Source organism: Microcaecilia unicolor, chromosome 1 (assembly GCF_901765095.1).
Source record: "Microcaecilia unicolor chromosome 1, aMicUni1.1, whole genome shotgun sequence".
Classification (NCBI taxonomy): Eukaryota; Metazoa; Chordata; class Amphibia; order Gymnophiona; family Siphonopidae; genus Microcaecilia; species Microcaecilia unicolor.
The window spans coordinates 599,617,540-599,639,656 of NC_044031.1; the positions used below are offsets into that span (position 1 = coordinate 599,617,540).

A 22,117-nucleotide genomic window follows, 5' to 3' on the forward strand; every position below is an offset into this window, starting at 1 on the left:
AGATACCAAAACAATAACATACAGTAAAATGTAACATTCAAACTACAACAAAGGCCACCGCAAACAACATGGTTTTATTATATTTATGGAATGCAATTAAATCATTCATCATCTGTAGAGGAGTAGCCTAATGGTTAATGCAATGGGGATTCAATTCCCAATGCAGCTCATTTAACCCTCCATTGCCCAGGTCCAAAACTTGGATCATGAGCTCACTTGATAAAGAATTTGTCTGTTCAAGTAGTGCTGCCTAATAGCCTTTTCTTTTATTATCTTTTCTGTATAGAAAAGTATTTCCTTTATTTCCTGCATTATGACCCCGCTCCCAATTTTTGGACTAATTTCAGAATGAATGTGCAATAACTTTTCTTAAACCTTTCTATGAAGATTGTTAATTTTCTTGATATTGTTCTGAATTACCTAACCAATATTTATGCTTGCAATTTTGTTTCAAATTTAAAAAATAAAGTAAAAAACAAACAAACAAACCAACCGTGAGCCCACTAGGGACAGAGAACATACCTGTACATAATATATGTAAACTACTCTGGTTGTACCCCAGATAGGTGGTATATCAAATCCATGACCCTTTACCCCTTTTCAGTTTGTATGGAATCTAATTTTAAACAGATGGGCCTCCACATGATACGGCCCCATGACAAGTGGTCCTAGGGCTCCTGAAATTTACAACAAAGCCTTACTAGGCAGGTAGCAAACAATATAACAACAAAAAAATACAATTGTACGTGGCCTTCTTATGAACAGTTTTATAAATCAAAAGTATTTACAACTCATTCCACTGGCAACTAAGGTAAGGTATTGGGTTTACTATGATCATAAATTTTAGTTCTTGAGATTGCATGAGCTGCTGTATTCTGCACATGCTGGAGCCACTGCAATTGAATTTTAGGTAAACCAACATAAAGTTACAGTAATCTAATTATGTTGTAAAAAAAAAAAACCATGAATCAGTGGCGTAGCCAGACCTGACATTTTGGGTGGGCCCAGAGCTAATATGGATGGGCACTAGGTGTAAATAATGTTTCTTGGGATACTCCTTAATAATGCCTTAGAGTGCACTTGATGATGGATTTCTAAGTAAACAGTCTGTGCAACAGCTCTCCTGCATTAACACAAACCACATACCTGGTTCATGGAACACCGACATTTTTAAATATAGTGATTTTATCCCATATCTTAAACTTGACCAAATATGACTGCTATAAAATATGTCAATGGCACATATCCTTCAAACTTTGCTTTGTAACAAATGCAAATGCCTGATTAAGCTGTATTCATAAAACAGGTAAATTCTGAAACTGACATTCCCATTTAAAAAGCCAGAGAAGTCAGACTCATATAGATCCCCACACGAACTACATGCACACAGAATCTTTTACATCGATCACATGCAGAACATAGAACACCCCTTACCAAACTGCAGAATAAAACACAAAAAATTAGAAATCACAGAGATGGCAAATTACCCAGTTCCAGGCTTTTGTGCAGTCCTGATTTAGACTTTATAACCCAAATCAGTGTGGGATTTGCAGTGCCTGATTCTGCCCATGGAAATCAGTGCTGCAAGTCCCATAACAATGGGGTGGTCAGAAATGCAGGACGGTCCCAAAATCTCCAGCCTGGAACTGTAGCCCAGCATCAACCCTGCCCTTCCCCCTCACCCATAGTTTGGCATCAGCTGCGGGAGAAAAGGCAGCAACAGCGATCAAAGCAGTGGCGTACCTAGGGTAGTTGACAACCGGGGCTGGTCATTTTTTAACACCCCGCTCCAAAATCCAGTACTAGGCATACCGAGAATACAAAACATTCAGGACCTATACAGCAATTCTACCATACCATAAGCAGTAATTTGTACGAGTCACACAAAGAAAAGGAAAACATCTTAAACACTACAGTGAGCACTAGAACATCAATTCACCTATTGTAAAACGAAACCAGACAGAATAGTACAGATCGTCGATCCTGCACAGTCAATGCCAACTGAAAGCCATGTCTTTTTCAGAAACACAGATACACCCTAATCCACTATAGAATAAGTAATCATAAACTTTCTATTTAGACAAAAATTAAACTGAACCCCCAAGATGCCAGACTCTGCATACAATGCAACACCACAGAAACCGAAAATGTCCCCTAGTACTGTGCAAAATATAAAGACAGATGTAAATTTGAAAAAAACTAATAAATACCAATCACCACTTTACAAATTAACAAATAGAAATAAAACAAATATAGAAAATAAAATAATACCATTTTATTGGACTAATACATTTAGCTTTCAGAGGCCAAAACCTCCGTCCTCAGGTCAATACAGTATAGTGCTTACAGTATCCTATCCTGACATGAGGCAGGGGTTTTTTTCTCCAAAAATTAATCAAATGTATTAAAATTAGTCCAATAAAAAGATTACCTTATTTACATGTTCTATTTATAAACATTTAACACATCTACAATACTATTTTATTTACAGTTTGTTGTCTCTGGTTTCCGCTTTCCTCATCTTCTTTTCACCGTCTTCCTTCCATCCAGCATCTGTCTTCGCTCTCTCTCTGCCATCCAGTGTCTTCCCTGTCTGCCGTCTCTTCCATCCACTGTCTGCTCTTTCTTTCTGCCCCTTCAATCCACCATTTGCCCTCCGTCTCCCATCCATTCAGGGTCTGCCCTCCCTCTCGCTGCCCCTTCTTTTCGGCCCCCAGTTCCAGCCCCATTATCCCACCTGCCCCTAGTTCCAGCCCCAGCACACATCTCCCACTTGCCGCTCCTTTTCAGCCCCACTATCCCACCAGTCCCCAGTTTCAGCCCCAGCCCTTTTCTCCCACATTCCGTTGCTTCAGTCCCCAGCCACTTCTCCCTGTCCCCTTTTCAGCCCCCAGTCCCCAGTTTCAACCCCAGCACTTTTCTCCCACCAGTCCAGAGCTTCAGCCCCAGCCACATCTCTGGTCCCCTTTTCAGCCCCTAGTCCGCAGTTTCAGCCCCTGCCCCTTTTCAGCCCCCAGTTCCCTTCATCCACATGCCTTGCATTAGGGCCCCCCTTTTCAGCCCCAGACCCATTCTCCCACCTGCCCCAGGTATAGCCCCATTCTCCCATATGAATCCCTCCCCTCCCCACCCCACCCAGACCCCGTCCCCTTCTCCCATCTGAGCCCCACCCCACCCAGACCCTGTCCCCTTCTCCAATCTGAGCCCCTCCCCACCCAGACCCCGTCCCCTTCTCCAATCTGAGTCCGTCCCCTCCCCTCCCCAGTTCCCGTCCCCTTCAACCATTTGAGCCCCCCCCCCCATCTGAGCCCCTCCTCTCCTCACCCCACCCGACCCCTTCTCCCATCTGAGTCCCCGTCCCCGACCCAGTCCCCACCTGCCTACCAGCTCCGTCGACGGACGGAGAGATGACCCTCTTCTGCCACCCGCACCCAGCCTTAAAAAAGAAAACTGAAGAAGCACCTCCTGTCTGCTCTGCTCAGGCAAGCAAATCGCCACGTCGCGTCGGCCCTTCAATCACTGTGTCCCGCCCTCTGATGTAACTTCCTATTTCCGCGAGGGCGGGACACAGTGATTGAAGGGCCGACGCGACGTGGCGATTTGCTTGCCTGAGCAGAGCAGACGCGAGGTGCTTCTTCGGTTTTCTTTTTTAAGGCTGGGTGCCGGGTAGCAGAAGAGGGTCATCTCTCCATCCGTCGACGGAGCTGGTAGGTAGGTGGGGACTGCGGCACCAGCGGAGCACCCCCCCACCTGCTGACACCCAGGGTGGGGCGGACGTTGTTTGGGCGGGCCTGGAGGGAAAGTGGCTGGGCCTGGGCCCATCCAGGCCCGCCCGTAGCATGAATTAAAGTAAGATAGAAAATATGACCAACAGCAATACTAATTTGTTTCTTCATGGTTAAAGTTGAGTCTAGCTAAATTCCTAATATATTAACCTACTCACTGTGAACTGAAATTAAATCACTAAAATAAATTTCAGGACATATAACATGGATTTGGGAACCTCTTATTTGTAATAGCTGTTTTAGCTTAAGCTTATTCTGTGCTACCCAACAGCCAACATAATCTAACCCAACGGTTCCGAAATCTATCCTGGGGGCTCTCTGTCAGTCAACTTTTCAGGATATCCACAATGAATATTCATGAAAAAGATTTGCATGCAGTGGAGGCAGTGCATGCAAATCTCTCTCATAAATATTGTGGATATCTTGAAAACCTGAATGGTAGGACAGTTCCCAGGACAGGTTTGAGAACCACTGATCTAACCATTAGTTTAATTTATTAATGTTGGCTACATAGTTCTCTCCAAGTTCATAATAAATTTCAAATATGTGAAGGTCCATTTAAGGCTGGACAAGTAGAGCGGTACAGAGACATCCAGGTTAAGATGTGCACAATTCACCCTGTATTTTGCTAAGGTTTTTGCCAAAAATGGAGCTTTTTGTAAAATACCTAGGACACTGGCAAACTCTCAGGAACAGCAGTTTTATAAAAACAAACATTAAAAAAGCACCCCAATGTCATAAATTATGCAGTACTGTAAGCAAGAACATCACAAGTTTCTGGCTACAGCAACAAAGATATCTGGTAAAGGAGCAAGTGGCAGGATTAAGTAACTCCAGCCTCATGAACCTCCTTGACATTGATCCACAACTCTCCAAACTCCCAGATTTCCCCTCAACAAGATCAATGACTCTCTCTCCTACCTCAACCCCTCATCAACAAGATCCATTATCTCCAATGCACTCTTACCAGGGTCTCCCTAGTTTCTAGAGGGAGGAGTGATCCCTAGTCACTCCTGGCCCATCAGAACCTACCTGGATTAAAATTATCCCAAGGGGGTAAGATGTGCCATTTTGAACTCTGGAACCAATGGGGCAGGAATATCAGAGGGCCATTGCTGCTCCCTGTCAGAAACCAGGGAGAATCCCAGTAAGAGCTGAGTCAAAGGTCTTGTCCAAGGGAGGGGTCCGTTTGGGAAGCCAGGGATCTTGTCGTTGAGGTCCATAAAGATCTTCTTGGGAATGGGTTGAGGGGGAGGAAGTTTAAAGAATTGCCAGTCTTATGCATCGATCTTGTCAGGTTGCTCTGTGTGGGGTGTGGGATTTTAGATGTGTATTGAGGAGTTTGGGGGGGAGGGGTTTGAAATGTGTGATGGGGGAGGCGGCTTTGACTTAGGTTTGCATTTAGTCATCTGTTTAGGCCCCTGATATAAACTGGTAGCTGGCACTTGTGCTTACCTCAGGGAATGTGAAAAACCCAACATAGAATTCTTTTTTTCATTTATGTTTATTCACATTGTATAATGGGGAATACAAGTGCAGATGACGTTGTCAAAAGCTTTCTAAAATTATCTACACACATATGAGATATACATATGGAGATGCCTCTATTTATATGCTGCAATGCATCTAAAATAGGGCCGTCCATCGATGAAAAGGTTTAATCATGGCAAAAAAATTTAATCGTGTGATTAATCGCGTAAAGCGGACCCCTCACATTTCTTCCTGTACAATGCAATATATAGATAGCAGATGTAAATTCTTAAAACTGATATATTTCAATTACTAAACTAAAAATAAAATCAATTATCTTTCCAATCATCTTGTTCCCTGTTTCTGGTTCTGCTTCCCTGTGCTCTGAACTCTGCTTCCAGGGCCTCCTGTCTAGTATTCATTTCTCCTCTTTCTCATCCTGCCTTATATCCATTTTTCATACTCAAATTTTATCCATTTTTTCTTCCTTTTTCAATTCTGTCGTTTCCATCTCTTCCCGTCCCTTCATGGGCACCATCTCCTCCTTTCTCTCTTCCCTCTACTCCATGGGCACTGTCACTTCCCTCCACTCCAGGATCACTATCTCCCTTGTTTAATCCATTACCTATTTCCAGCATCTGTCCCTCTCAAACACATCTCTTTCTCTCTCTCTCCCTCCCAGCAAATCTTCCTGGGGACAGGATGCTGGGCTTGATAGGCCTTTGGTCTTTTCCCAGTATGGCATTACTTATGTACTTATGAATTCTCCCTCTTTCTCCCAACAGCTCTTCCTGTGCCTCTCAACCTTCCCCCCTGTGGTCCCCATGCTCTCTCTTTCTCTCAAATCTTTTGCTCCTGAACCCTCCACCCCCCCCCCCCCCCATGGTCCATATTCTATGTTCTCTCTTTCCTTATACCTGCTCCACCCCCCAACTTGTCTTCAGTAATGCAGAACTCTTTAACATCAGCAAAATTCGCCCTTTCCTCTCTGAACACACCACCCGAACTCTCGTCCACGCTCTCATTACCTCTCGCCTTGACTACTGCAACTTACTCCTCACCGGCCTCCCATTCAGTCACCTATCCCCCCTTCAATCTGTTCAGAACTCTGCTGCACGTCTTATATTCCGCCAGAACCGATATACCCATATTACCCCTCTCCTCAGGTCAATTCACTGGCTTCCAATCAAATACTGCATTCAGTTCAAGCTTCTCCTTCTTACCTACAAATGCACTCAGTCTGCTGCCCCTCACTACCCTCATCTCCCCTTACGTTCCCGCCCGAAACCTCCGTTCACAGGACAAATCCCTCCTCTCATTACCCTTCTCCACCACCGCCAACTCCAGGCTCCGCTCATTCTGCCTCGCCTCACCCTATGCTTGGAACAACCTTCCCGAGCCCTTACACCAAGCCCCCTCCCTGCCCATCTTCAAGTCTTTGCTTAAAGCCCACCTCTTCAATGCTGTGTTCGGCACCTAACTCTTTCAGGAAATCCAGACTGCCCCAATTTGACTGCCCTTATCAGACTGACTGTTCACGTATCCTTTAGATTGTAAGCTCTTTGAGCAGGGACTTTCCTTCTATGTTAAATTGTACAGCGCTGCATAACCCTAGTAGCACTTTAGAAATGTTAAGTAGTAGTAGTAGTAACTGAAGGCATGCTGCTTTTTTCAGCCGCCTGAAGCCTCTGTAGCGTCCTGCCTCCTCTGGCAGAACTTCCTGTTTCCCAACAGGACGCGTTAAATGTGTAGCCCTAATCTAAAATAACCTCCATCTGCACTTATTTAAAGATCTTGTACAAGGCTAGACCAGTGCTTCCCAATCTTTTTGTGGCTGACACCCTATGATTGCAGCCAAATAAAACTGTGTGATCCCCTGGAGGTGCAGAATAATGATGCACATATGGAGAGACCACCTAGGTTGTGGCCCCAGTTTGAGAAGCTTTAGGCCAGAGGCATAGTCAGAACCTTTTTTTTTTTGGGGGGGGGGGGGGGGCAAGCATGACATCTCAGTCCCTCCCCATGCACCCCATCATACTTTTGCTGGTGAGAATACTCAAGCCATGCCAACTTAAGACATTCTCTACCGGAACCCAGGACCATGCTGTCTGAGGAGCAAGGAAGCAAGCAGGCTGCACTATTCTCTGAAACCAGCACTTCTGTGCAAGCACAGTTCAATTGCATAAACTGAGCATGTGTGGAAGTGCCAGCATAAATTGCTGGAGCATCCTGCCGACTTCCTACTGCTCAGACACCACAGGCAGAGGTTCCGGCAGTGAATCTCTTTCACTGGCAGGGCTTGAGCATTCCCACCAGTCACACATTCGGTGCCACAATTTTGGAGGGTGCCTAAGACCAAAGTGGGGGGCCTGGGCCCCCAAGCCCCCCTCCACTGCTCTACGCTAAAGCCTACATATAATTGGTGGCAAAATTGATCCCTGTAATATCACTGATGTAAGAATTTATGGCTGTAAATGCAGGCACCAGAGGGTGCATAGTAGAAGCTTATAGAAAAGTTGGGGATTACTTTCTTTTATAGAATGCTAGCACACTAGCGTAATAGGTATAATATGTATCTAACATTTAGGCACTCGCATTAATGCCAGCGACAGAGCTGGTGTAGTGCATATGCTTAAGTACAGCAGGTACCCGTGTTACTGTAAGTTATGCACACAAATGGGAGCCCACCTATGCCACACCCCTTCTTCAAACCTGTATACTGAAAATACAAGCTACGTAATCTACGCAGGTATATGCAGAATACCAGTTAGATGGCGTGCCTGCATATACATCCATAAGTGTGCATATATTTGCATATATGTTTAATATTCAAAACATTTACATTTGTAACATGCATGCAGATGTTAAAGCATAGTTTATAGAATTGCCTTCCATATGCACGTTGAGATTGTGTAGAATCTGCACAGTGTTTGATTCTATAAAGGAGGAAAATGAATGCACATACTGATGATGGCGCCATCAAAAATGGAACGTTTAAGGTGGAGAATGAGTTTGCACTGGGTGAGACCAGTAAGTAAGTGCAGCTGACATTCCTTATACGCATGAACATCACCAAATGTCCACACCCAAATCTACATGTTAATCTGATCGTGAGCCCTTGTGCCTAGGCCGAGGCTTAGGAAGGACTCTGGCCAAGGCCTAGGGTAGACCAAACAGGCGTTAAGCAATACCATGGGCCACAAAGCCCCGCACACTCAAGACAATCAATAAGCACCACCAGAAATGGGAGATAGACCACTGAACCAAAACTTGTGTCCAGGGAGAGAGAGACTTCCGCCCAGATCCTGTCTCCCTGGCCGGGATCAGGGCTGCTGGTTTCCTGATTTCCTCCTATTCTGGCAACCACGGACAAAATATCCCTTTAATCCACAATAAAGGCAGAGCCCCTCGGAGCGTCTTTGTTGCTTCTCCTGGGCTAACGTAAACACACGCTCAACCTGCATAGGTTCTGGCCCATCTCGCAAAACCTGAGATTGGGATGGAGGGCCCTTATGTGATACCTTCGAGTCAGCCTGTCCAAACCTGGCGAGACGCTCACAGGCATGCTCTCTGAAACGAATGTCCACCTGGGTGCAGAGACGAATGAGGTAATCCAAATTGAAGGGTAGCTCCTGACCAGTGAGTTCATCCTTGATGGTGGGAGAGACTTCATGCCAGAATACAGCAGTAGGGCTTTGATTATCCCATCCCAGTTCAGCTGCCAGAGTTCGGAACTGAATGGCATACTTGCCCAGGGAAAGCTGACCCTGGTGCAGATTCAGAAGTTGGGTGGCTCTAGATATTATGCCGATTACATTGCAAAAGGTAAAGCAGATTGTCTATTAAATAATCCAGTCCCGGATACAACAGAGACTCCCCCAACTTCAGGATCATGTGGAGACAAGGTGGTGAATGAAAAAGAAGAATGTGATTGTGGCTCTGAAGAGATTGTTCAACACCCCTGAGGCAGGCCTTAGGGCCGAAACACGGCTGTGACGGGTCATTTTTTATACAGTAAAGTGTTTTTGGTATCCTAACTTGGTTTTTCCTCACTTTTTTTTGGTTTTATATCACACACCACTGGAGACACATCCTTGGTGCAAGAGGATGATATATTGCCTGGAAGGCAGGTCCCAACTACAGGATCACATTCTGACATTCACACAGGCTACCTGCTCTTGGATGTCCTCCTCTCCTCAATATACCTCCTGGCTCTCTCAGCAAATACAGGTCTGTCATTGTATCCTCCAGAGATCAGACTCACTGTTTGAGAGATGTGAGCTCTTTGTTTCACACATCTGACCCCTTTCCATAAGGTATATAATTATACATGTGGTACTTGGCAGAAAAGACTGGATAGTACCCATCCCACTGCTGCTTGGATTTTTAAGTTATTCAAGTTATTTAAAGGAACAAGGATGCTAATGAAAAAATATTTCTTACCTGATAATGTTCTTTCCTTTAGTTGCAGCAGATGAATCCTGAGACTTGTGGGTTGTGACCATCTACCAGCAGGTGCAGATAGACAGTGCCGAACTGCAGTGTCTTATAGGATGGAATGCTCCGTGGTCAGTTAGTATTTCTCATAACAAAGCGGTATCTTCCATCTTGAGTAGAGAGGTGTGGTAGCCATGTTAGTCCACTTTTAAAGGTAATCAATAGAAATAAAACAAAATAAAACATGGAAAAGAAATAAGATGATACCTTTTTTATTGGACATAACTTCGAAGATTGCCCTTCTTTGTCAGATCGGAAATAAGCAAATGTTGGTAGATGACAGTATATATAAGTGAAACATCAAAGCATTCCAGTGACAGTCTAACAGGATGGGGGTGGATAGGTTAGACTGTCACTGGAATGCTTTGATGTTTCACTTATAAATACTGTCATCTACCAACATTTGCTTATTTCCGATCTGACAAGGAAAGGCAACCTTCGAAAGCTAATCAAGAAATGTATTAAGTTATGTCCAATAAAAAAGTTATCATCTTATTTTCTTTTCCATGTTTTATTTTATTTCTATTGATTATCATAACAAAGCAGAAGCAAACAGAATTACAACATTTCTCCTTCCCATTCTCCTTTCCCACAGGGAAAAGTGGTAAACCAAGAACTGCAAACACGTAAACCGATTACAACAGTCCATCTAAAATTTAAAAATGCAGCAACAGAGAGAACTAACCGATAGGAACCGCAGGAAAAACAGGCATCTGGACTCATCTGCTGCGACTAAAGGAAAGAAAATTATCAGGTAAGAAATAATTTTTCATTCCTTAGCGTCAGCAGCAGATGAATCCAGAGACTTGTGGGGTGTAGCAAAGAAGTTCTGAAATAGGGTGGGAACCTAAAGCTCCCGCAGATAGCACCAATACTCCAAAAGGTGCATCCAACCGAGCAGAGACATCCAAACAGTAGTGTCTGGAGAAGATATGCAAGGAAGGCCATGTCGCTGCTCTACATATTTCCTCCAGGGAGAACAGACGAGCTTCTGCCAAGGAAGTCATGACTCCCTCAGAATGATAGGGAGAAAGGGGAGCAATAGACCCTATTTCTGAGCTGGAGTGAAAATGTCTCCTCTTCAGTGGAGACTGAGGCAGGGAACAAGCCAGAAATCTCCAAAGGCTGAGCTAAAAAGGAACTGTCAGTTCCCCTATCAGACTTCTGCAACATATAGACATTATGGAGAAGCAAAATAAACTTTTTTTTGGGGGGGGGGGGGTGGGAGGGGGTAAGGGAAGGTCAGAAGACCCCCAGCCCCAGAGAAACCCCCAGAGCGGCTGACATAAGGACCTCTGAAGCAGTACCAGGTAAAGGCACTGCTCCTGAATCACGTTGCTTATAAAAGGCTGCCGGACCACTTTCGGCCCCATGAGGATAATGAGCCCTCATCTCTCCCACATGGGAAACTAACGAGGCCTTCCGAACACGGCCCCCTTTACCAGAAGACAGACTGCACAGCCATCCAGACACTGTCCCAATGCTGCTCTCTGCTTTCAACACTGGAAGCAGCTTTTAACAACTTCAGCAGCCATTGCAAAGAAAAGCAAAAGTAAAACCACAACTGACCCAAAGGTGAAAGAAAATGGATACACTCACCCTGGGAGAGCCAGCCATTGGGAGTCCTGTCTGTCGAACTCAGTGCTGCTGGAAACACACTCACATCCTCTCCATTACTAAGCTCTTTATACTGGCTCAAACCAGTATCTCTCCTGCAGCCAAGGCTGTAGGCTTTAAAGAATTATGCCCCAATTTTTTTTCCTAGTGAGGAAGGAGAATGGAGGAAGGGCCGGAGAGGGGAGAAGGGTGGGGGAGGGACCCGGGGTGACGTGGAGGGGCATAATCAAATGGGGCACCCAAGTTTTCATGAGGGCGTCCTCGCAGGATGGCCCAGTAAAGGGGTGGGGCAACCCGTATTATCGAAACAAGATGGACGTCCATCTTTCGTTTCGATAATATGGTCGGGGATGCTCAAATCATGAAATTTAGGTTGACTTTAGAGATGGTCATCCTTAGGTCGTTTTTGAGATGGGCGTCCTCGGTTTTCATTATCGCCGAAAACCGGGGACGACCATCTGAAAAATGATCAAATTGAAGGCATCTGGTCATGGGATGAGACAGCATTCGTAGGGCACTGGTCCCCCTCACTTGCCAGAACACCAACCGGGCACCCTAGGGGGCACTGCAGTGGACTTCACAAATTGCTCCCAGGTGCATAGCTCCCTTACCTTTGGTGCTAAGCCCCCCAACCCCCCCCCCCCCAAAACCCACTCCCCACAACTGTACACCACTACCATAGCCTTAAGGGGTGATGGGGGGCACATACATGTGGGTACAGTGGGTTTCAGGTGGGTTTTGAAGGGCTCACATTTACCAGCACAAGTGTAACACATGGAGGGGGGGGGGGGGGGTGGGCCTGGGTCCACCTGGCTGAAGTGCACTGCATCCACTAAAACTGCTCCAGGGACCTGCATACTGCTGTCATGGAGCTGGGTATGGCATTTGAGGCTGGCATAGAGGCTTCCAAAAAACTAAAAAAAAACATTTTTTTAGGGTGGGAGGGGGTTGGTGACCACTGGGGAAGTAAGGGGAGGTCATCCCTGATTCCCTCCGGTGGTTATCTGGTCAGTGTGGGCACCTTTTTGAGGCTTGCTCGTGAAAAGAAATGGACCAAGTAAAGTCGACCAACCTTCTTTTTTCTATTATCGGCCGAGGATGCCCATCTCTTAAGCACGCTCCAGTCCCACCTTCGCTACGCCTCCGACACACCCCCGGGAACTTTGGTTGTCCTCGCAACAGACTGCAGTTGGGGATGCCCAAAATCGGCTTTCAATTATGCCAATTTGGGTGACCCTGACAGAAGGACGCCCATCTCCCGATCTGTGTCAAAAGATGGGTGGCCTTCTCTTTCGAAAATGCCCATGCAGGTGTACCCCCTAAAGGTGGCACTGCTTAGCCACACACCCCAAAGCTCTACTGAAATGAGAGACCCAGAACAGGAGCCACCATCAGATGAGACCAGGAGCTTGTGAGAGACCATCCATCCGCCTGTAGGAGATAGAGAATACTAACTGACCAAGGAGCATTCTATCCTATAAGATACTGCCATTCAGCACTCTCTATCTCCACGTGCTGGCAGATGGTCACAACCCACAAGTCATCTGCTGCTGACGCTAAGGAAGTCCATTTAAGTTACATACATTTACAGTTTATTTTATGTTAATCTTTTAAGCAAAATTTTGCAATAGTAACACAATGAATCAATTGTTTGACTAAGTGTTAATTTTGTACCTGTTGATATAAATCACTAATCGAATCTTGTTGTGAAAAATGTTTCTCTTATCCTATACAACAGTGGAATGAAATCATTGTGCATCCAAGAAGGCAGGAAGAAAACCAGCATGTAGCAGCAGTTACAGCTCCAACAGATAACTTACAGAGTGGCAGTTACAACCTTCAACACCTTTCTGGGCAGAATGGATCAGCTATTTTGTACTTGTTCACAGAAATCACTAATTGACTCTTATTGTGAAAAATGTCTCTCTTCTCCTCCTACACAACAGTGGAATGACTGTATTGTGCATCCAAGAAGGCAGGAAGATAACTAGCATGAAGCAGTAGTTACATCTCTAAACAACAGTCATAGAGAAAACTTACAGAGTAGCAGTTACAACCTTCAACACTTTTCTGGGTAGAATGTATCAGCCATTTGGTCTTTATATGCCACCATCTATTAAGCAACTGGGTTAATAGTCTATTTAATTGTCTAATAGTTTATTAGAATTTGTTATACCACTTGACTTTTCAGAGCACAGCGGTTTAAAATAAAATAATATACACACAAAAAAATTGGAAAAGAACTCCAGTTGGGTGGGAGATGAAGCACTAATATCTGATTGACATAATTCAGATTTTTTTCCAGTTTGTGTAATAGCAATACAACAGAAGCCAAAGTGTGTGTATGTGTATATATATATATATATATATATATATATATATATATATATATATATATATACATACATATTAACAAAGAAGATATATATGTGACTATTTTCCCCATTACCTTATTCTGGAGACTGATAGGCTGTACAAATGAATATGCTGAATAATCTCATCAATTAGTTTGTCGGTCATAGCTTCAAAATCAGCAAAGGTATCATTCTGGCAAAGAGAAATGTCAATGGCACATGGTGAATGAGATAATAGGGTTGTTAGTGGGCTTATTCATTCTGCAAATATCAGATATTATCTTCATTATACAATACCATACCCATACTTCAAAACTGTTTTAATGGGAGTAAGCTGGTCATTCTATTTACTGATAGTTACAATAGCTGAACTTGTAAAAAAGGTAGTTCATCAAACATTTTTTGGATTACTTAGAAAACAATGGGGTTATCAACCTAGTACAGTTGGGTTCTGGAGAGGTTATGGGACAGAGACTTTGAATGGCCACAAATGAAGGTAAATATATATTTAACTTAATTTAACAAGCATACTTATAGTCTGCCTTATCCAAACAGTTCATGGTCGATTACAATAATAAATTGACTTATGATCTTCCACAGCATTTTGTGTTGTCCCCTCTATTGTTTAATATATACTTATGTGGGTTAGCACTGGTTATTCTGGTCTGTCTTTGCCACATATTTGCATATTAGATACAGGTAGTACATAAGGGCTTGAATTAATGTATTCTACTAAAGAAAGTTAATGATTGTCTGAAAGCAGTGGCACAGTGAATTTAGGAACAAAGGTTATGGCTGAACCCAAATAATCCACTATATTAATACTGAAAGGAATGAATAAACATGAAACAAAAATTATAACATAGTCAATTCCCTTAAAAATAGCTAGAAGTAATCAATTAATCTACTTTAGAAAAAAGCCTCAAAGAGTTCCAGGTCATTAAATACCTTCGGAGCTGAAACTTTCATCATCAGCATAAAAGCCTTCCTTAACAGTCATGTTTAATGTCCATCAATCGATCCAAATTTATTGTCTCCACTTTTTCAAATTCTGCACTCATCAAATTTTCTTTTAAATATCATAAAACACACTTATCTTATAAAGTTCTTCTCTCACAATGATCTGACATAGATCCATCTCCCAGTTTCACTTGTATATCTCTGGTCCAACAACAACAGCCAATGATGGCTAGCATTTCGCTATGCTGCTTCATGGTATCGCCTTCTGGGACTAGGAACAAAACCAAAATAGACTCCATCTTTTAGCTCTATAACAAAATCTAAATTAAACAGTTCATAATAGCACACTCGCTGGTTAATAATGGCTCTCACAAAACTGCAAACATGGTTCTTCTTCTTTATACTCTGACATCAGACGCCAAGGTTGTCCATACCCAATCAAAATACAGGAACAAATTTGACACAAAGCATTTGTTCAAAAAAATGTTTTTATTCGAAAAAAGTGATACCATTCTATCCGAGCATTTAAACCAGATGGTTCCAAAGTTTTCAACCGAAAAATTCATTTCTGTTCTTCCTGTAATAATATCTTCCGTCTATCACCGCCTCTGTTCAGAGGCGCTATTCGCTGTTGAACAAGGCAACACAAAGAATCAAAGTCATGGGCAAGCTGAATACAGTGAGAAACAAGGGGTAAAGATGTTTTATGTGTAACAATCATGTTTCTATGTTCAATTAACCTCACTGACAGTTTGTGAGTAGTTTGTCCCACATATAGTTTGTCACATGGACAAATCAAACAATATACAACATGATCTGTTCCACTGTTGTATCAAACTTCAAACAATATTTCTTCTTGCTGACAGGATCCTGAAATACTGAAGTTTCAATCATCACTTTGCACACTGAACAATTACCTCAGTTCTTATGCATCTCTCATTGATACTTCATGTGTAGGTAAACTTGAGTGACACAGAACCTCCTTTAGGGGTCCTTTTATTAAGGTGTGCTGAAAAATGGCCTGCGCTGGTGTAGATGCGTGTATCGGATGCGTGCAGGTCTGTTTTTCAGCGCACCTGCAAAAAAGGCCTTTTTTTGGTCCGAAAACGGACATGCGGCAAAATAAAAAATTGGCACTTGTCCATTTTGGGCCTGAGACCTTTCTGCTACCCATTGACTTAGCAGTAAAGTCTCACGTATTAACCGGGCAGTAATCATCAGCGTGCGTACACTGCCGATTACTGCCCGGTTAGTGCCGTGCACCGGAAATTTTCCAACACGCGTAAAAAATGAAATTAACACCCGGGCCACGCGGCAGCCAGGTAGTAGTTCCAAATTGGCACGCGTTGGGCAAGTGTAGGCACCTATGCGGCTTAGTAAAAGGGCCCCTTAGATTCTTACCACGGCTGAAAGCTAACCTTACTGTGAAGTTTCTAAACACTGGAACTGTCACAAGTACATTCCAAAATTTTTTATAGCTGTCATAATTTGTGGAGATAAGGGACAATATCTCAATACATATGTCAGAAATGATTCATCAATTTCATGGTGCTCCCATGGTTGTAGCAGCCACTCCCTATTGTTGTATTTTGCTCTCCTATATGATTGTTTTAAATCTCAGGAAGGATAACCTCATTGCTGCAATCTATGAAATAAGTCTCGGGATTGCTCTTTAAATTCTTCATCTTTTGTGCACAACCGCCAGTACCTGATGAATTGCGAAAATAGTAGACTGTCTTTCAATGTTGGCAGATGACAACTCTTATAATCTAAGGAAGTGTTATGATCAGTTTCCTTATAATGTCCTGTAGTGCAAAAAACAGTTTCCATTTTCTTCACTTGCACATCTAAAAAAGACACAGTCAAAGGATCAAAGTGAACAGTAAATTTTATCCTTTCATAAAATGTATTAAGAAATTGTGTAAATTTAAGCAATTCTTTAATGTCACCTTCCCAAACAAAAAAGGTGTTGTCTATAAACCTACCCCAAAATTTTACATATTTGTATGCTATTGCAGTGTATACAAACTTTTCTTCAAATATCAGCATAAATAAATTAGCAACTGAGGGTGCACTCGTTGCCCCCATTGCTACCCCTCAGATTTGTTGAAAAATATGAGCCTCAAATTAAAAAAGTTTTTTTTCCCATCACCAATGATGCTAATTTTAGCAGAAACACCGTGGGTACCTGAGGAGCTAAATGTTGTTTCAAAAAGGGTTTTAATACCCGTAGTGCTTCTTTTTGAGGGATCACTGTGTAAAGTGAAGTAACATCTAGAGTAGCCAATATGCAATGTTGAAAATCACATTTCACTTTATCCAACTTACACACGAAATCTGTAGAGTCTTTCAAATAAGATTTACCCGCATTAACAAATGGTTGTAGAAAACAATCTAGGAACACTGATAAAGGCTCCAGGAGTGACCTTCTGCTAGAACAATTGGCCTCCCTGGGAGGGTCTATTAGAGTCTTATGAACTTTCTGCAAAGTATAAAAATCAGGCATTTTGGGATGTTTGCCTTGTTCTAAAATGGATAGCGCCTCTAAACAGAGGTGGCGATAGACTGAAGATATTATTTGAGGAAGAAAAGAAATTTATTTTTCGGCTGAAAATTTTGTAACCGTCCAGTTTAAATGCTTGGATAGAATGGTATTACTTTTTTTGAATAAAAACTTTTATTTTTTAACAAATGCTTTGTATGTGTCCCATTTGTTCCTATATTTTAATTGGGTATGGACAACCTTGGCATCTGATGTCAGGGTCTATATAGAAGAGGAACCATGTTTGCAGTTTTGTGACAGCCATTATTAAGAAGTATGAACTGTTTAATTTAGATTTTGTATTGAGCTGAAAGATGGAGTCTGATATTTTGGTTTTGTTCCTAGTTCCAGAAGGCGATACCCTGAAGAAGCATAGCGAAACGCTAGCCATCGTTGGTTGTCACTGTGGAACCTGAGACATACAAGTGAAACTTTAAGACGGCTCTACACCAGATCATTGTGAGAGAAGAACTTTGCAAGATAATTATGTTTTATGATATATAAAAGAAAATTTGATAAAGTGGAGAATTTGAAAAAGTGGAGACTTAGTAAATTTGGATCGATTGATGGACATTAAACATGACTGTTAAGGAAGATTTGTTTATGCCAATGATGAACATTTCAGCTCCAAAGGTATTTAATGACCTGGAGCTCTTCCTTTTTTCTTCAGTGGATTAATTGATTACTTCTAGCTACTTTTAAGGGAATTGACTATGCTATCATTTTTGTTTCATGAACCCAAATAATGACAGAGCTGTTGTGGGAAAGCAGGAATATAAAGGAGTTGAATGAATGCCTTGTGATGGAAGGCTACAAAATGTTAATCAGTAATAATATTTAAAAAGTCATGGAATAATCTTCAATGAAAACCTGACACTTGGGGTACAAATTTCTTCAAGTGTTCAATTCTCTTTTACACCGCTGCATTTGCTGCACTGAATGCAATACTTTATATCCCATTCAGATATAGCTTCTTTAAATCATGCACTCAATAGGAAACGATAAGATTACTGTGATAGTCTATACTGCAAACTACCAAAATACTAGCTCTGGTGGTTGTAACTATTACAAACATTGCAGCCCATTTGCTATGTCACAAAAATAATTATGATCATGTAATAGAAACATAGAAATATGATGGCAGATAAAGGCCAAATGGCCCATCCAGTGTTCCCATCCTCTATAGCCCTTAACTCCTTCTTTTCTTAAGGAATCCCACATGCTTGTCCCATGCTTTCGTAAACTCTGACATAGTCTCCCCAACCTCCACCGGGAGGCCATTCCATGCTTCAACCACCCTTTCCATAAATTAATACTTTCTTAGATTCCTCCTAAGATTATTTCCTCTTAATTTCATCATATGCCCCCTCATTCCAGAGTTTTCCTGCATTTGAAAAGGCTCTCTTCCTGTACATTAATGCCCCTGAGATATTTAAATGTTTCTATCATATCTCCTCTATCCTCCTCTCTTCCAGCGTATACATACTGAGGTTCATAAGCCTATCCTTATATGTTTTATGTTCAAGACCACTTACCAATTTTGTAGCCACCCTCTGGACTGACTCCATCCTGTTTATATATTTCTGTAGGTGCGGTCTCCAGAATTGCACACAGTAATCTAAATGGGGCCTCACCAGAGACGTATACAAGGGCACCATCACCTATTTCTTCCTGCTGGTCATCCCTCTCCTTATGCACCCAAGCATCCTTCTGGCTTTGACCATCGCTTTTTCTACATGTTTGGCCACTTTAAGGTCATGAGACACAATCACCCCCTCTTCCTTTCTACACAGAAGCACTGTTTTGTTCCCTCAGATTCTTGTGACCCAAGTGCATGGGCCTGCATTTTTTAGCATTAAATCTTTGTTGCAAAATATCGGACCATTCCTCAAGCTTCGCTATGTCTTTCATCATGTCATCCACACCTTCCAGGATGTCCATCCTGTTGCAGAGTTTGGTATCATCCGCAAAGAGACAACCATACCAGATAGCCCTTCTGCAATATCACTCACAAAGATGTTAAAAAGAGCTGGCCCTAGGACTGATCCCTGCAGTACTCCACTGATAACATCCTTATCTTTACAACAAGCTCAATTTACCACTACTCTCTGTTTCCTTGATGTATATTCCTCCCTACTGCTGCTGTTGCTTGCATACAAAGGGCATAAGTCTTGTTTCTCCTTACTGCTGTTTTTACATAGAGTGCATAAGTTTCTTTTTCTTGCAACTAGCAAGTGTAGTTATGCACTTACTGTAAATCACATGACAAGGAGTAACTCATGAGGAAGTGAATCTATATGACCCATATATAGCATACAGATTTGCTATAACCTGAATGATGAGCGAGGCTGAGGACCCCCACCAAATAAGGAATGTCAGCAAGAGGTGTTTAGAGGAGGAATAGCTAAGAGGTTCATGCAATTTGCACGCTGTAAGTAAGGCGAGCAGTATGAAGGTATCACGCGTAGGGGATAAGGGAATGGCCAATGAGCACTAAGGGTGCACATGTTTGGAACAAGAGAGGCTGATAAGAATATAGGAAATACCCCTTTATGTAAAATGAGTAAGAATAAGAGAAATCATATGATTTATAAGAAATGAAATTTAGCACAGTATATATGTGCAGAATGAGAAAGTCAAATTGAGCAGATTTTGCAATTCAGCCTGAGCGTCTTGCTTGTTGGGTGACAAACTGCTGCAAAGGGATCAATTTTGTACAGACTAAGAAATATCAATAAAAATTTGCTTGGTGCACCTATCTGAGTCTGACTGTCTCTCTTTTACCAGCCAAGGAGTTTTTCTCCAAGGCTGAGGTGTTTTCCCCTCCTAAGGGGCAAAGGAAGGAAAAACATTCCGTTCAACCAATTTTTAATCCAGTCAGTTACTCTAGGTCCCATATCGAGGGAACTCCGTTTATTTATGAGTTGCCTGTGCAGAACCGTGTCAAAGGCATTGCTGAAATCCAAATACATCACATCCAGAGCCCCTCCCACGTCGAACTGTTTGGTCACCCAGTCCAGAAAAATCAATCAGATTCATATGACATGATCGGCCTCTACTGAAGCCATGCTGCCTTGGGTCCTACATTCCATGCAGTTTGAGAAACCTCACAATTCTCCGCTTTAGAAGCATTTTCATTAGTTTACTCATCACCGAGGTCAGAATGACAAGTCTGTAATTCCCAACCTCCTCCTTACTTCCACTCTTGTGCAAAGGGACCATATCTGCCCTTCTCAAGTCCTCTGGGATACCAGACTCTAAGGAAGCATTGAAGAGGTCAGTCAGTGGAACCGCCAGAAATTCTCCAAGTTCCTTGAGCACCCTCGGATGTATTCCATCAGGCCCCATTGCTTTCTCTATTTTTAGTTTAGCTAGCTCCTCATTAACAATGTCCTCCGAGAACGGTCTTGGTTTATCATACATCTATCCCCTTTTACATTTCTTTCCGCGGTCCTACCCCCAAGCCTTTTATCCATGAACACAGAACAGAAATAACTGTTAAGCAGTTCAGCTTTATCCATATCAGCTTCCACATATTCCTCCCCTTCTGCCTTGATGCCCTGTTGCATTCTTTACACTGATTGCCTGTGAACTGTAGGATCTGGTTTAGGCTTTTTTGCTTTATTTTCTGGGTCATGAATGGTGAGGGCTCTGATTTTGTGCATGAAAAACTATCTCCACCCTTTATTCCTAGACAGGAGCTATGGTGCTTTTAACAAGGAATTGTTAAAAATTCTGGACAAGGCTAGGCTACAATCTCAACAGTAATGTCTACTTGCATGTGTGGGTGTTTCTTTATGGAAAATTGGAGAGAAGATATCTAGGATTTAGGAAACCTGGCAACTTGCTAAGTCCTTTGTTTCAAATATTGATCTGAGGTTCCAAGTAGGCTGTGTGCAATGATGCAGAAACTGGGATGGTCTTAATGGAGCTTATCTGGGGGGTGGGAGTAATGGAAATTTCATTTATTTTCATTTCTTGTATTAAATATGATTATATTCCCCTAATGGTGAAGCCCTAAAGTGGATTACAAGATAAACAACTGTACTGTACAGCAAAACCATCCACTGTCTCAGGTACAAACTTACGGCCTTATATATATATATATCAGGTATCTATCCTGGGACCTCTTTTTTCTCCATCTATATTTTTTCCCTTGGTACTCTGATCTCATTCCATGGTTTTCAGTATCACCTTTATGCTGATGACCCCCAAATCTACCTCTCCACACCAGAAATTTCAGCAGGAATCCAGGCAAAAGTATCAGCCTGCCTGTCAGACATTGCTGCCCAGATGTCTCACCGCAATCTGAAACTAAACATGACCAAGACAGAGCTTCTTATCTTTCCCACTAAACCAACATCTCCTCTTCCCCCATTCTCTATCTCTATGGATAACACTCTCATCCTCCCTGTCTCATCAGCTCATAACCTTGGGGTCATCTTCGACTTCTCTCTCTCCTTCTCTGCACATATTCAACAGACTGCCAAAACCGTCAATATCACCAAAACTCATCCTTTCCTTTCTGAGCACACTACCAGAACCCTTATCCACACTCTTATCTCTCGCTTAGACTACTGCAACTTGATTCTCACATGTCTCCCACTAAGCCAGCTCTCTCCCCTTCAATCTGTTCAAAATTCTGCTGCACGACTTATATTTCATCAGTGTTGCTATGCTCATATTAGCCCTCTCATCAAGTCACTTCATTGGCTCCCCATCCATTTCTGCATATAGTTCAAACTCCTCTTATTGACTTTGCAGCTCCTCAGTACCTCTCCACTCGTATCTCTCCTTACACTCTTCCCTGGGAACGCCGCTCACTGGGTAAATCTCATCTGCACCCTTCTCCTCCACTGCTATCTCTCGACTCCATTCCTTGTATCTTGCTA

At 42.6% G+C, this 22,117-nt stretch overlaps 1 protein-coding gene across 1 annotated transcript in view; it reads right to left on the minus strand.

Annotated features, from left to right (window-relative positions):
* FAM135B (family with sequence similarity 135 member B) overlaps window positions 1–22,117 on the minus strand; it is a 283,306-nt gene that overhangs the window by 44,579 nt on the left and 216,610 nt on the right. Inside the window, exon 16 of the mRNA XM_030219522.1 lies at window positions 13,819–13,916. Coding sequence (XP_030075382.1) covers window positions 13,819–13,916 — 98 coding nt within the window. The remainder of the gene's footprint in view (window positions 1–13,818; window positions 13,917–22,117) is intronic.